The 14,563-nt window shown below is 39.7% G+C and overlaps 1 protein-coding gene across 1 annotated transcript in view; it reads left to right on the top strand.

Moving 5' to 3' along the window:
- The window catches only part of FNIP2 (folliculin interacting protein 2), a 53,836-nt gene that overhangs the window by 17,164 nt on the left and 22,109 nt on the right, over positions 1–14,563 (top strand). The window contains exons 8-13 of the mRNA XM_063310577.1: positions 1,861–1,926; positions 7,812–7,932; positions 10,267–10,468; positions 11,509–11,597; positions 12,491–12,637; positions 12,728–12,897. Of these exons, the coding sequence (XP_063166647.1) occupies positions 1,861–1,926; positions 7,812–7,932; positions 10,267–10,468; positions 11,509–11,597; positions 12,491–12,637; positions 12,728–12,897 (795 nt within the window). The remainder of the gene's footprint in view (positions 1–1,860; positions 1,927–7,811; positions 7,933–10,266; positions 10,469–11,508; positions 11,598–12,490; positions 12,638–12,727; positions 12,898–14,563) is intronic.

The following is a 14,563-nucleotide window of genomic DNA, read 5'->3' as shown; positions in this document are numbered from 1 at the left end:
TTATATGCTCTCTAAATCAATAAACTCTTTAAAATTGATTTATACTTGAACATTACTTTCATGTAGTGTTGCAGTTTGCTGCTCTGCTAGCATTGATTACTGAACCACAAGCCCTTTGAAAATAGTTGAGTGTATGTGTACTATCATTCTACAATATTTAAAAAGTTGGACTTAATTTAAATAATTTTCTCTGCACAAAAATGTAAATGAAAGCTTGCATATGAACCCTTACGTGAAAGGTTATGCTATAATAAATATCTTAATTCTTTTAAGTACTGTAGTGCCTTAAGACTTTGTTTTCAGTTTTAATTATACTCTTCAACCTTGCAACTCTTGTAAAAGTGTAAGGGTTTCCAGAGAAACCCTTATTTGTTAAAAACACCACATTAAAGCATTTGTAGAACAATGCAAATTGTCATATTCCTCCCAAACAGTATTCCATGTAGATAAGTTGATAAATTGAACAGAGTAATTGATTTTAATTATGAACTTTTAGATAAATGCCTGCAATGATAGGCTTTCAAGTTCAATATTATATGAAAGCAAACTTGAAGTATGTTAAGCCTACCATTGCCTTTATGCAAAATATGTGTATCATCCTCCTCATCAGAATCAGAAATCCAAAGTTGAACACCTAAGCTGTTTCCTCTCTCTGTTCATTCTCAGCCCTGAATGTGTGTGTGTGTGTGTGTGTTTTAAAGGGTGGGACTGACCATTAACAGAACGAACCTGGTCATTTGTGGCTTTTGAAAAGTATCTATCTTCTTTTTTTGTTTTGTTTTGTTTTTAAGTTTTTTTAAAAAGATTTTCTCAGTGCTTTGTAATGTAAATTGTTGCAAATACAATATTTGGAGATTTTGTAATAAGGAGTTATATTCACATAAGTTATATTTGCACATTTTGAACAAGGCAGAAAACAGCAAAAAGTGATGATGTTTTGCTTTAAGGGCTCTGCTTTCTTGCTGTGTACCAAAAACTCAGTGAATCCTGAAAGTGATGTATATATCTTGTTCTAAAATGTGGCTGATGATGAGCACATGCAGCTCTTGTTTCAGTCGTGCTAGATCCGACCAATGATTATTCCTGCAGTAGCTAACCACAAATGCCAAAGTGTAGCCCACATAGATAATGTAAGTACAGTTGCACTCTCCTGCTGTTATTCCCTATTGTGAGACAATACTAAAGGTAATATATTGCCACCATGACTAGTAGCCAGGTTCCCATGCTTAATGATCACTGGAGGTGAATGCCCCCTTATTACACCACAGAACTTTGAGAGACCTTAGGCATTGAAATTAGGAATTCTTCCTTTGTTTTCTTCCTTTCTGCCCATAAGGAAGGAAGAGGTTATTGAAGCAAGTCAACAGAGCACAAATAATCTGATGCTACAGGGAGAAGTAACACTGTAGAACAGAGTTTTAGTCCCTGCCTGGCAATTTATGGTTTTGATAAAAGAACAATATGGAATACTTTAAGACAGTTGTTGGGTTCATACATTATACTAAGTCATAATATGGTTTGTTTAGTTTTTGCTTGGTGTGTTTACAACCTAGCCATTGTTGTTTGTAAACTCAGTTTGTTATGTAAATGCACACATTGTGGTTTATTCAATTAATCCTGGCTAAGCAAACCATGACCTAGGATAATATGTGAACCTAATAAATATGATGTTGTTTCAAATACCTCTTCTTACTATTGTAAATAACTTTCAGTACATTTTTGCTCCTTAATGGATCAATCTGAGCCATTTTTCTGGAGATTTAAAAATAGTACGCTTGAATCCAACTGCTAGTAGGAAGTCAGTTTTTAAAACAGATAACAAGGACACCTGCTTTAACTTTGGTATTTTTAACAATTCAGCACACAGCACTCCTGTTGACATGCCCAGTCGGGGTCAAAATGAAGACAGAGCCATTGCTCGATCAGGTAGTTATCCTTTTCTTTGTTCCTTTCAGCTATATACTGTAATCAAAAACATTTTATTTATTTATATATTTATTTATCAAATTTTGTCACCGCCCATCTCCCCCAAAAGAGGGATTCTGGATGGTTTACAATAAAGCTAAAAAGATTAAAATACAATAAAAACAAGATATATTACATAACATATACTGTAAATATAAGTATAAAATATAAAATAGCATCCAAGATGGCAATTAAAAGTTCTCATTCGGATTCCTAAATACATGGGGACCACTTTAAGGTGCTAGCAACCCCCAGGATTGACTACTCCCCTTCCTGCCCCAAGCAAGGTGGCGAGCCAGGTCTTTAGCTTCTTCTGGAAGGCCAGGAGAGAGGGGGCTTGCCTCATCTCTGGGGGAGGTGTTCCAAAGGGCGGGGGCATGGCAGAGAAGGCCCGCTTCCTGGACCCCGCCAATCATTCTTTCATGGATGGGGTCCATAACATGCCCTCTCTGCATGACCAGGTGGGACAGGTTGATGTAATGGGGATGAGACGGTCCCTCAGGTAACCTGGACCCATGCCATGTAGGGCTTTAAAGGTGATAACTAACACCTTGAAGTGGATCTGGAAGCAAACTTGCACCCAATGCAGCTTTTGCAGCAAAGGTGTTATTTTTGCCATCCTTGGGGCACCCAAACTGCCCGCATGGCCGCATTCTGAACCAGCTGTAGCTTCTGGATACTCTTAAAGGGTAGCCCCATGTAGAGTGCGTTGCAGTAGTCTATACGGGAGATGACTAGGACATGAGTGTCTGACAGGAGGGCCTCTCGATGCAGGAAAGGGTGTAACTGGCATATAACACAAAGTTTAACAAAGGCCCTCCTGGCCATGACTGCCACCTGCTCTTCGAGCAGGAGTCGTGAGTCCAGGAGGACCCCCAGATTCCGTACCAGGTCTGTCTGGGGCAGTGCAACCCCATCCAGAACTAGAGATGGTAAGTTCCCAGATACAGAGGAGCCCACAGCCACTCCATCTTACCAGGGTTCAAGTGAACCCTGTTGTTCCCCATCCAGACTGCACAGCCTCCAGGCACTGAGAGAGGATGGTCGCAGCATCACTTACATCACTCGGGACAGACATGTAAAGTTGGGTATCATCTGCATATTGATAATACCTCATCCCATGGTGACGGATGATCTCACCCAGTGGTTTCATGTAGATGTGAAAAAGGATCAGGGAGAGTACTGAACCCTGTGGCACCCCACAAAGGAGAGGCTGTGGGCCAGATCTCTCGCTCCCTATCAACATCGATTGGGACTGCCCTGGAGGAAGGAGGTGAACCAGCACAAAACCATGCCGCTCACCCCCAACTCCCTGAGCCAACCCAAAAGGATACCATGATCGATGGTTTTGAAAGCCTCTGAGAGGTCAAGAAAAGCAAGGATGGATACACTGCTCCCATCCCGCTCCTGCCAGAGATCATCCACAAGTGCAACCAGTGCTGTTTCCGTCCCATATCTGGGCCTGAAACCTGACTGGAAGGGGCCTAGATAATCCGTTTCATCCAGAATCCTCTGGAGTTGCAGCACTTTCTCCCTAAAAAGGGAGGTGGGAGCCCGGACAGAAATTGTCCAGCACGGTAGGGTCCAGAGACAGCTTCTTGAGGGGGTGCACCAGTGCCTCCTTAAAGGCAGCCATAAACACCCCATCTCTCAAGGATGAATTCACCATTCCATGGACCCAAACACATGTCACCTCCCAAGCTGCCTTCACCAGCCAGGAGGGGCATGGGTCTAATTGACAAGTGGCATTTATAGTCTGGAAGACCATGTCCATTTCTTCGGGCCCAACAGGACCAAACTGTTCCCAGATAACTTGGTAAGTACATTCCCCAGGCATCTCCACAGACCATGCCTCACACTTGGAATCCAACTTGCAAGAGAGCCAAGCAATTTTATCCTGCAGATACTCAAAAAGCTCGTCTGTGCAGCCCTGAAGGTGGGTCACTGGGCCCAGCTTTCCCAAAAGGGATTGAGTGACCTTAAACAGGGCCAGTGGGTGGCATTCTGCGGATGCAATAAGAGCAGAGAAACACTGACGTTTTGCCACTCTTACCACCACAAGGTAGGCCTTAACAGTGCCTCTAGCTTGTGTTCAGTCGGGTTCAGTCTTTGTTCTCCTCTGGCGATGCTCTAGACGTCTCTTAATCCTCTACAGAACCCTCAGCTCCTCCATAAACCACAGCAAGTATTGGGTTTGATGGGGCAAGAGAGGTCGCACAGGTATGATCCTGTCCAAGGACCTGGTCGCCTCACTATTCCAGGTGGCAGCAGATCCTCGGGTATAGCCCCCAGCTCCCTTTGGAACCCCATTGGATCCATCAGTTGCCAGGGGTGGACAAATCAAATGGGTCCTGCCTCCCTGTGGAGGGGGGCAGAATAGAAACTCAAGGCCACCAGGGCATGATCTGACCATGACAGAAAGGACAGATGTAACTAACCCTTCAGAACACATTGCCACTACTCTGACAAGAAAACAAGTCCGGAGTGAGGCCACTGTCCCAAGCTGGGTCCCAAATAATCTGGGACAGGCTGCCATGGTACCCATGAACTCCCGAGCCACCTCTGAGGCATGCCCCAGGGACGGCAGATTGAAGTCCCCCAGAACCATAAGTCTGGAGAACTCCACCGCCAAACCCGAGATGGCCTTCAGTAGCTCAGGCAGGGAGGTTGCTATGCAGCAGGGAGGCTGGTACAACAGCAACAATCCCAACTGTTCTCAGGAGCCCAACTTCAAAAACAGTCTCACAACCGGCCACTGGTAGAGTAGCACCCCTGAAGGCCAACAGAGATTCCTAGATGACAACAGCTACCCCTCCTCTCCTGCCCTGGGGTCTCAGCTGGTGCCATACCATAAGCCCGGCCAGGCACATCTCCAAAAGGAGCGCCCCCCCTTCAGGGCCCAGCCAGGTCTCGGTAATACACACCAGGTCTGCCCCCTCCTCAGTGATCAGATCACATATGAGGGGGGCCTTGTTGTTAACTGACCTGGTGTTAAGAAGCAACAGCCGTAGGCCAGGGCCCCCACGAGTCTGCTGTCCAGGGCTTGGGTCTGAGCACAGAGGGTCACAACATGGCACAGGTATCACACACCAGGGGTGTCAAAAACATTGTAATGAAATGTTACCCAGTAGATTCAGATTTACTTTTGAGACAAAATACATACATTCTTCCTTTGAATACTGATAGTATATTTAGAAATGGGAATATTTGCTCATTACTTTTTGATAGTACAGACAAAAAAAGTGTCTTGATCTTTTTATTGCTATGTCCATGTTAGATATCTTCCAAACTCATTATTGATACTTGCCATTCTTGATTTTCTGCTATTCAGAAGTTACTGATTTTAAGATAAATGTAAGTGTCATCACCATACCACCTTCAGATTCTTAGTTGCTATAAGTACATTAGAAAATTGGCAACATATGGTGCAAGACCAAACAGCATTTCGTTCTGTTATGTGTAGGGTCGCCGTGAGTCATAAATGACTCTACGGCAACTAACAACAACAACAAAGGCAAAATGGGGCTGTATGTTGTTTTTATAGTAATCTTCCCCTCTTACTGCAATGCACAGAGGTTTAATTGTTACTAACTTACTGTAATTCCCAGAATTACCACAACATGGTCACTGAATAGTAAAATAAGAATAACTCTTTTGTTGTATAAATGCAATATTGATATTAAAAAGGTACTGATTTGTTGTGATGAGTTCCTAGATTGCAGCTGTACCATTGAATCTGTTTCAGACTGCCACAGTAATAGCACATTCATCCTTGTACTTGCCGAGATTTTCTTATTCCCATTTCTTTCTTTTTTTCATGCTTGGTCTCTTGCTTCTACTATTCCTTTTTTTAATCATTACTGTTCTTCTGGATCTGCAAGGAGTTGGGTTTTCCCCCCTTGTTGCAGGAATTTGGCCGTCAGCCTGATGGACCCTAAAGAGTCCCATTTTACAAGTGCCTACTTTGCAGGAACAAATTTCAGTCTTTGAATGGGCATAAAGGACTGTCAGCCATTTACCAAGCAAACTTGTTCCAGTCATTCTTCCTGTTTGCAAACAACTCTGGCAATGAGCTCTAAAGACAGCTGACTTTAAAAGTATTGCAGCTCCCTAATTCTAAGCTTGAGATTGTATCCCAAGACTGCCAGGAGACTTGTTTGCTTTTTTGAGATACTGATCAAAATCCTCTCTACCCACAAGAAGAAGCTGGGTGCCATTGACTTCTTACTGCATTAACAGACCCTATAGGGTGAAAGAAGAGGAATACCTTTTTATTTCAACACTGCATCCTGAACACTGTTATAACTGAAAGATCCACAATCTGGTTCTCATCATCAACAGTACTCTGCACCAGCAGATAATGACAGTTGCAGATTAGATTCTTGGATACAAACTTTATTCTTCAGGAGCTCACTCCCTCCACATTGCAAATTGTGAAGCTTGAATGATGTACCATCAGTTTTTGTGAGAGAAGGTCTCTCCTCTTTCATTTGAGGTAAGATAAGAGGTAAATAGTCCACGTCTTTCAGATAACCAGGCAAAAATTAAAGACAATTTGTTATGCAGCCAATTCAGTACCCAAAGTTACAATTTCTCAATTAACTTGCATCACCACATATGGCTCTGTTCTACTGGTCTTTCAAGAAGCTACAACTAGTATAGAAGAGCTTCCTTTTATGAGGATATCCTGTTTAGCAATAAGACTGGATAGGGTTCGTAAGATTTGCTCAATAGACTGCAAGTGAAGTCTCTTTTGTTTCTTTTCAATACTACTCATGGTTTTGCTTCAGCCAAATACATCCGGTGTACATATTTGAAATGGAGAGGGTTTAGTGCCCTAATCCATTGTTGACACTGTCATTGCACCAACCTGAAGGGTCAGAGCAGCACTGTTGGCCTTGATGTCATCCCAGTACCAATAGTTCAGGACCACATCTATTATTTTTCAAGGTATGTAGTCCTCTATAACCTCTGGATTCTTTTGATGTTTTCCCAGAGTTACTGCCCTGAATTTTGGTCTAACCTACACCAATCTGCTTGCTAGAGTCTAAGATACCTTCAGTGTTGTGTCAAGAAATGTCCCTCCTGCAACAAAAAGATGCAAATGAGTATGTTCCTTATTCCTGCCTTTTTCTGTAGGTATTTCCTGGTCCCAAAAGTGAAGGTGGGCTGAGGCTTCAATATCTCTTGAGGAATTCTCAAGAGAGAATTGGGCTGAGGCTTCAATATAATTTCTTGAGGAATTCTCTTTTTTCCACCCCTTGATTAAGCACTTTATGAATGGCCTAACAGATTTCTATCCTCCAAATTAACTTCCTGTTCCAGCATGAAGCATCTCCTTTGCTTTCCATATGCTGATGCCAAAAGCCTTTGAGTTCCTGATGATGGGTCTTACTCAACTCCTTTTACAGAAGTAGCTGTTTTGATAGCTGAAACATTGGCTGCGTGCCTTTCAAAGAGATTGTTTATCATTTTTCAAAATGACAAAGTAGTCCTCCATCAAGATATTTCCTCCCTTCCCAAGCCAATCCCTAGCTTTTGTTTAAATCAGGACATAATATTGGCTATTTTCTTTGATAGACTTTCAACTCTTTCAGAAACTTTGCTATATTTCCTCGATGTTTAATCCATGGTGCTTAATCCATGTGCATAAATTCACAGGGTCCACTCAAAGGACTGCATTTATAGATATGTAATCAGTTCTTTTTGTCTGTCTATCTCTTATCTTCAGCCTGTAAAATAAAATTTGTATTGGCTATCTGTAATAGAAGTGTGGCTCAGACTCCTTCAATTTCAGAAGAAATTACAGTCTGAAAACTACTGACATCTTTTTGCTTTGTTGACAGCATCCTTGAGTAGTCTTTTGATGACTCCATTACCATCTCCCAGCTCCTCTTCTACTAGTTATCAGCGTCGCTGGCTTCGAAGTCAAACAACAAGCTTGGAAAATGGCATCATACCTAGAAGGCAGGTTAACAACAACATGTTCTTCTTGTAATGCAGATGCGTGTAGTTTACGTTTGCAGGCTAAAAAAAAAATAAACAGATATAACTGTTACGAACATTCAAGGCTATGGACTGATCTAAACCAGCACAATTAACAGTTACCATACATTTAACTTTCTCCTTATCTGCCTTGCAGTTAAATGAGTTTACATGAAGGTTCACATATATTGGCTAAAATGTGCAAATTTACTCTAAAGAGCAATCCATCCTGGAAATAAAGGGGGACAGAGGAAAAGATGAAATCTTTATCCCTTCAGTATAAACTATTGTGCTTATGGCAAAGGATTGTATTTCAACAGTGTAAAGCTGCCTTTCTGTTTTTTAAGGAATTGGACCATTGTAGAGAGGGGAGCTTCATCTAGACAAGATAGAGCCCATAATAGGGTCAGAGAATACCATGCTTTCTGGAGCTTCAGCAAGTATTCTCACTATACCAATTTAGGGTCAGTGTACCTTTGAACACAAGATGCTGTGGATAAATGTGTTGATAGTGGCTACCAGGCTCTGATTATAAAAACACTTTAGTGGGTGCAGTTAATAACAGAATCATTTAAATAATAGACCTTCAGGTGATCTAGCAAGTTGTTATGTCTTGAAACTAGTTGGTAATGCTTGACTGGCACAGAGGAAACCAGCCAGGTTTGAAGATAGATAAGGAATGGAATACATAAGGGGTTAACTTAAACTATCAACTTGGATGGAAGCTTTATAGAGGACGATTCAGACTTAAAATAAGGTAGAATTTGCTGATCATAAAAGCTACTAAGCAGTGGAACAGCCTGCCTCCTGGAGTTGTGGATGCTCCATCACTGAAGGTTTTCAAGAAAAGATTGAACAGCCATTTGTCTGGGATGGAATGAGATTCTTGCTCTGGGCAGGTAATTAGATTACAAGACCTCTAAAGACCTCCTTTCCAACCCTATGATTCTATGAACTATCTAATGTGGGGAAGATATACCACTAATTGCTTCCTGAATACTAGAAATCTCCATATTTGTTTGTTGAGATATATTTGCATGTTGCTTCATGTGCTTAACATCTAATTACTTAACACCTAATTACTATGAATGTTCTGCTATTTTATTCCTGGTAGGCTCAGCCCACATTTGAAATACATTTAGCCTGTCATTAGTTGAATCATGTATTGAGATGCAAACACTGTTTTGGAATCTTCTATGAGTTAGTGGAAGAAATCTGAATGCAACAGAAAATAACTTGATTAAAGCAAGGGGATCTTGTCCAGATTCATTGTAGTCATATCACACATTTGGCCAGAACTCCTGTTCATTGTGGATCAATTTATTTGAAATCCCTTGTTCAAAGTTTAAGAGTCTTAGCTCTGTTTTTATTATCCCATCAGGAATTGCACATTAAACTGCTGTATAACCAGTTTAGAGGAATTTGGTAGACAAGCCTCTCTATAGGAAAATATAAAATGCAGTATTGTTTTTATTAGCTTTTAAAGTAAATCACAGTATGCTGATGGTCTTATTAAACTGTGATTACACTGTATTTTTAATAATACCATTCATTTTAATATGTGTAATTCTCATTGGTTTCCATTGGCATTTATAATCAGATATACAGAATTGCAAAGGTTTTTAAATGATTTTGATCGACATTCGGCACAGATCCCAAGGCATGATAAAATTATTCTTGCTGTAAAATGTTTCCCTGTAATCTCAAGTTACAAACTAATAGTGTATTTGAGCTATTAGGTAAGAGTTCTAAAAAATGGAAAAGAAAAAATATCCTCCTCTATTTGTGAACTTGATATAAACATCTAAATTGTGTTTCTATCTTAAGAAAGGTTATTTAAAGGAGAAGTGCAGGTGGCATCAGCTGTCCTCTCAATCCTAGGAGTTCCATTCTTTTTTCCCCATTGACCATTCATTAGGCAAGCAATGGGGATCAGATTACCATTTCTTCACTGCTATTAAGACAGGAAAATAATTCTGGTGAGGAATATTGAAAAGGTTGTAGAATCAGATAAGCTGAAATGTTGAAATTGACTGAAATGTTCACAGGGCTGAGATAGTTCCAGCTAGATTCACACATCACCAAGCTACAATGTGATTTGTTTAGTTTTGGCTTAATGGGATGTGTGGAACCTAGTCTTTGTGGCTTGTTGAATGAATCATATCTGAGACAAATAATGGCTTATCATGACATATGAACCCAGTCCTGTTTGACTGAATGGATTTTCTGAGGGTGTCAACCCCACTAGGCATCAGCTAAAATACTTCAAACATTCGTTGGTAGCTGAACACATAGTGCAACTTCCTTCTCTGATAGGTCAATTGAAGAAACGTTCAGCATGGCAGATGAAAGCTGTGGCCTAAATCCTGCATTGATTCGAAGGAAGAAAATTGCCCTCAGCATCATTTTCACCCTTCCTGAGAAAGAAGAGGCCCAGAGAAATTTCCAGGATTTCTTCTTCTCTCATTTCCCCATATTTGAATCACATATGGGAAAGCTGAAAAGTGCAATTGAAATGGTAAAGCAGTGAACAAATTTACTTTCTATGCTTACAACCTCCAAGCGGGTTGGAATATGAAATAAAGTATTAGGAGGTCTCTGGGGAGTTTTGTGACTAAATTCTTCTTCAGAAGTTCACATGTTGAATTACCACAAACTATTATCTTTATAAGAATTTCAGTATCTATTTTTCCTGTACTCCTGAATGCTGTGAATATAGTTCAATTGGCTGAGATAGGGAAGGTTTTTCATATAGAATTAGCTATACATGCATAGCCCTCAATATGTTCTCTGTGCAAGCAGATTTCTAGATTATGTGAAAGCAGTTGTACATGAAAACATATACTTGTTCCAGATAGGTGCATTGTACATGTGGCCACTAAAGAACAGGGCAGTGAAACATACCATGTCTGGGCTGGGACTGGGTGACTTAGCCCTTCTTGTGTTTTGATATATATAAGTGATAATTCTGAAAGGGGTTTGCTTTGCACCCAGCATTCCTCCTTGCTTATAAATAAGACCTACTGTTTTCCTCTTCGCTTAGATTTATTTAAAGCCTTTTTATTTGGTTCCATGGTATGTGGTAGTCTCTTCCTAAACATAGCTTTCAATACATCTACCTGATTGCCCACTTTTTTGGTGGCAAATGCTTTAGTTGACTTTTTTTTTGGGTGGGGAGGGAGGGAAATAAGGGCTGTAGTGAGATGGGTAAGGGAATGATGTAGACTAGTTGGGGCTGTATCATATTCATGAGTGGGGCTGAAATTTTCTAGGTTTTTTTCACTTTGGGGATAGCCTATTTCCAGTTTTTGGATACTTTCTGCCTCAAAATGGTCAGAAGGGCTCTATAAGTTGCAAAAAAAATAGTTTCAGTTGGAGCCTTAGGTTGCCCTCACCTGCTCTAGAATCCTTTTCTTTGTAGGCAAATACCAGGAAGAAGAAAGTATAAAAGCCTGTATCCCAAGTTTGGTTCCAACACTTGACTTTGTTCTAAGCTTTTCAGTATACATTTGGAAAGTTTGTCATTATTTTTAAACCCATTATTATTTTTCCCCCAAGGCCATGATCACATGTAGAAAAATAGCAGAAACAAACCAAAGAGTACAAGTTTACATTAGCCGTGTTATGGATGCACTGGATGAATTTAGGTGAGTTACTATTACATCAAATTATATAGGGACACAAGGTATAGATTTGTATTTATTCTTAAGGTTCATCTAGTTCACAACCTTACGTTTTTTTTTCCCACTTTTGTCCTTGTTGTACTAACCTACCTGAGTTTTCTATATACTTAGGCTTTTTCTTTGCTAGAGTTGAGTTTGTTCTTTAAAAATACTGTATTTTTTTTTAATCCATTCAATCATGTCCGATTCTCGGAGACTGCCTGGACAAGTCCCTGCAGTTTTCTTGGCAAGGTTTTTCAGAAGTGGTTTGCCACTGCCTGCTTCCTAGGGCTGAGAGAGAGTGACTGGCCCAAGGTCACCCAGCTGGCTTTGTGCCCAAAGCAGGACTAGAACTCACAGTCTCCTGGTTTCTAGCCTGATGCCTTAACAACTACACCAGAGTGGCTCTCTATTGTATTTGTACATTACATATACAGTCTGAGGGATATTAGCACCTTAGTAAAGAGCATACACTTTTTTTGTAAATAAAGAATGGAGGAGGAGAGAAGAAAAGAAACCATTTTAAACTTTACTATCAGTTAAGTAAATGTGTGGAAAAGGAGGGAAAATACTAGAGTTGAAAGAGAATTAGTACTTTGGCAAGAATGTCAAGCTTCTCAGTCAATTTAAATTAAAAAGTAAATACAAAACTTGAAAAGTGAGTGACCGGTGTAAAAGAAGTACATTGAGCTATTTTGAGTATATAGAGAGTATGAGGATAAATTGCAAAACAAATATACAAAGAAAGAGTGAATGGATCAAGAGGAAGCAGCAGCAGCAGCAGCAGCACTGGTTGTCTCCCTTATTATGGGCAAAATGCTTTTAATTTTGAACCATTTGCTTTTGTTTAAGCTAACAGGATCCTTTTCTTTTGGTAGAACTACAGTATGGAATTTATACACAGTTCCAAGGATTGCGGAACCTGTATGGCTTACTATGATGTCCTGTGCTTCAGAAAAGAATCTGTTATGTCAACACTTTCTCAAGGAATTTGCTGCTTTAATAGAACAGAGCAGCAAAAACCAGTAAGTAACCTTGTTTCGTGTTACTCCTCTAGTTAGAAAGGGAAGTTTATTGTGGAAATCTAATTTTGTTTCTGCCTCTTGTTTTCATAGGTTTTTGGCTGCTCTATTAACAGCAGTGTTAACCTATCACTTGGCCTGGGTCTCTACCGTGATGCCAGTTGATCATCTCCCAACCAGTGCTTTCTCTGAGAAACATGCCTCCCCATCTATGAACAGGCTGGCAAAATCACATCCCTACAATCCACTTTGGGCACAGCTTGGTTAGTGCAAAACTTCAAATCTAAATTCAAGATGACTTTATAAGCATGGAAGTCTTTTTATCTTGATAGAAATGTGCTCATATGCATGAACTTATTTATTTTAGCTTGTATACCACCAAATCCTATAGGACTTCCAGCAGTTGACAGACTTAATATCCATGGTAGAAATCAATTTTAAAAATCCATGAAACATTCATAATAAGAGGCAACATCAAAAATAAATAGAATCAGCCATAAGAACAACATATATTCATACATACATACAATCAATTTCTGATTGCAAGGTGCAGACTTTTTGGTTTGATAATGGTTAAGGCAACAGGCTAGAAACCAGGAGACTGAGAGTTCTAGTCCCGCCTTAGGCCTGAAAGCCGGCTGGGTGACCTTGGGCCAGTCACTCTCAGCCCAACTCACCTCACAGGGTGGTTGTTGTGGGGAAAAGAGGAGGAGGAAGGAGTATTAGATATGTTCGCCACCTTGAGTTATTTGTAAAAAAAAAAGTGGGATAGAAAACAAACGAACGATTAATCCCTTGGATAATGCATGTAACCTATAATAAGTGATTATTATAAGTGAAATTCCAAAAGACAATTTAAAAATCCACTGAGCAGTTATAGATCACTTTTTTTCAGGCTAATTTGTTTTGTAAACAAGATTCAAATATCTAGTATCAAACATAATGGCTTGCTTCTTGCAGTCAGAAAATTATTAAAGCAGAGGGTTTGTCTTGTGAGTTGTATTGTTACTATCATGATGCATGCCCTCTAGTGGTTACTGAATAGTTTGCAAAGTACAAAATTGAGTTTTATTCCCTTTTTGACACCTGTAATAATGAAATATAAATGCAAAAACATATTTTCATGAAAGAGACATAATCTGAATCACATACGTGCTATGGATTGCAGTAACACTTTACATTATCTCAGAGTCCAGTAAAAGCATTGTGGTATGTACGTTATATCATTCTGGATCCCAAATTGGAAGTCACATTACTTAATTACCCCTCCCTCCTCCCCCAATCTGGACCAGGCATCCGATTGTTATGCCTATAGAAGTAGAGGGAAAGGATGTTTCTGTGCAGAAGTCAAACAGTAGAACCTCCAGTCATTATGCCTGACAAGCTTCAGTTTTGTTCTGTAAATAGTCCAAAATTATGTAGCACAATTATAAGTTAGCTAAAATGAATGGTTGTCAAATATATTTTATCCTTGACATTTCTAGATAAATACAATTGTTCAGATCTTTCAAAACTCAATTTCACAGCTTATACTATTAGTATTTAAATCAGAAGGTTATGTTTTAGCAGGACCTTGATCTCATGGTGCTTTTTAATTGAATATTATGTTGGGAGCTATTATTACCATTATAACTATACTGACAACTGCCATATCTCTGTTGCCATATCTGTGAGAAATGAGTTTTCAGATTCTTCTGAATTACAGTCCTTTGCATAATCTGGCAAAATTGTTTTTAAAAAATTAAATTCTGTTCAGTTCTTCTACAGAAATAGATACAGTAAAAGCAGATCAATTTATTTAGGTTTGGTTTGTCATTTAAGGTGGGGTAATAATTATTACAATGTTTAATATCTTAGTGCTGAGTTTCTTTGTTCCTTTTGTAGATAGGTTAAACTAATACACTGAATTTTTGGCATTGGCCTTTGACC

This window comes from Candoia aspera, chromosome 8 (assembly GCF_035149785.1).
Source record: "Candoia aspera isolate rCanAsp1 chromosome 8, rCanAsp1.hap2, whole genome shotgun sequence".
NCBI classification, from domain to species: domain Eukaryota; kingdom Metazoa; phylum Chordata; class Lepidosauria; order Squamata; family Boidae; genus Candoia; species Candoia aspera.
The sequence above is the reverse complement of the archived record's forward strand: the minus strand, read 5'-3'. Positions and strand labels throughout refer to the sequence as shown.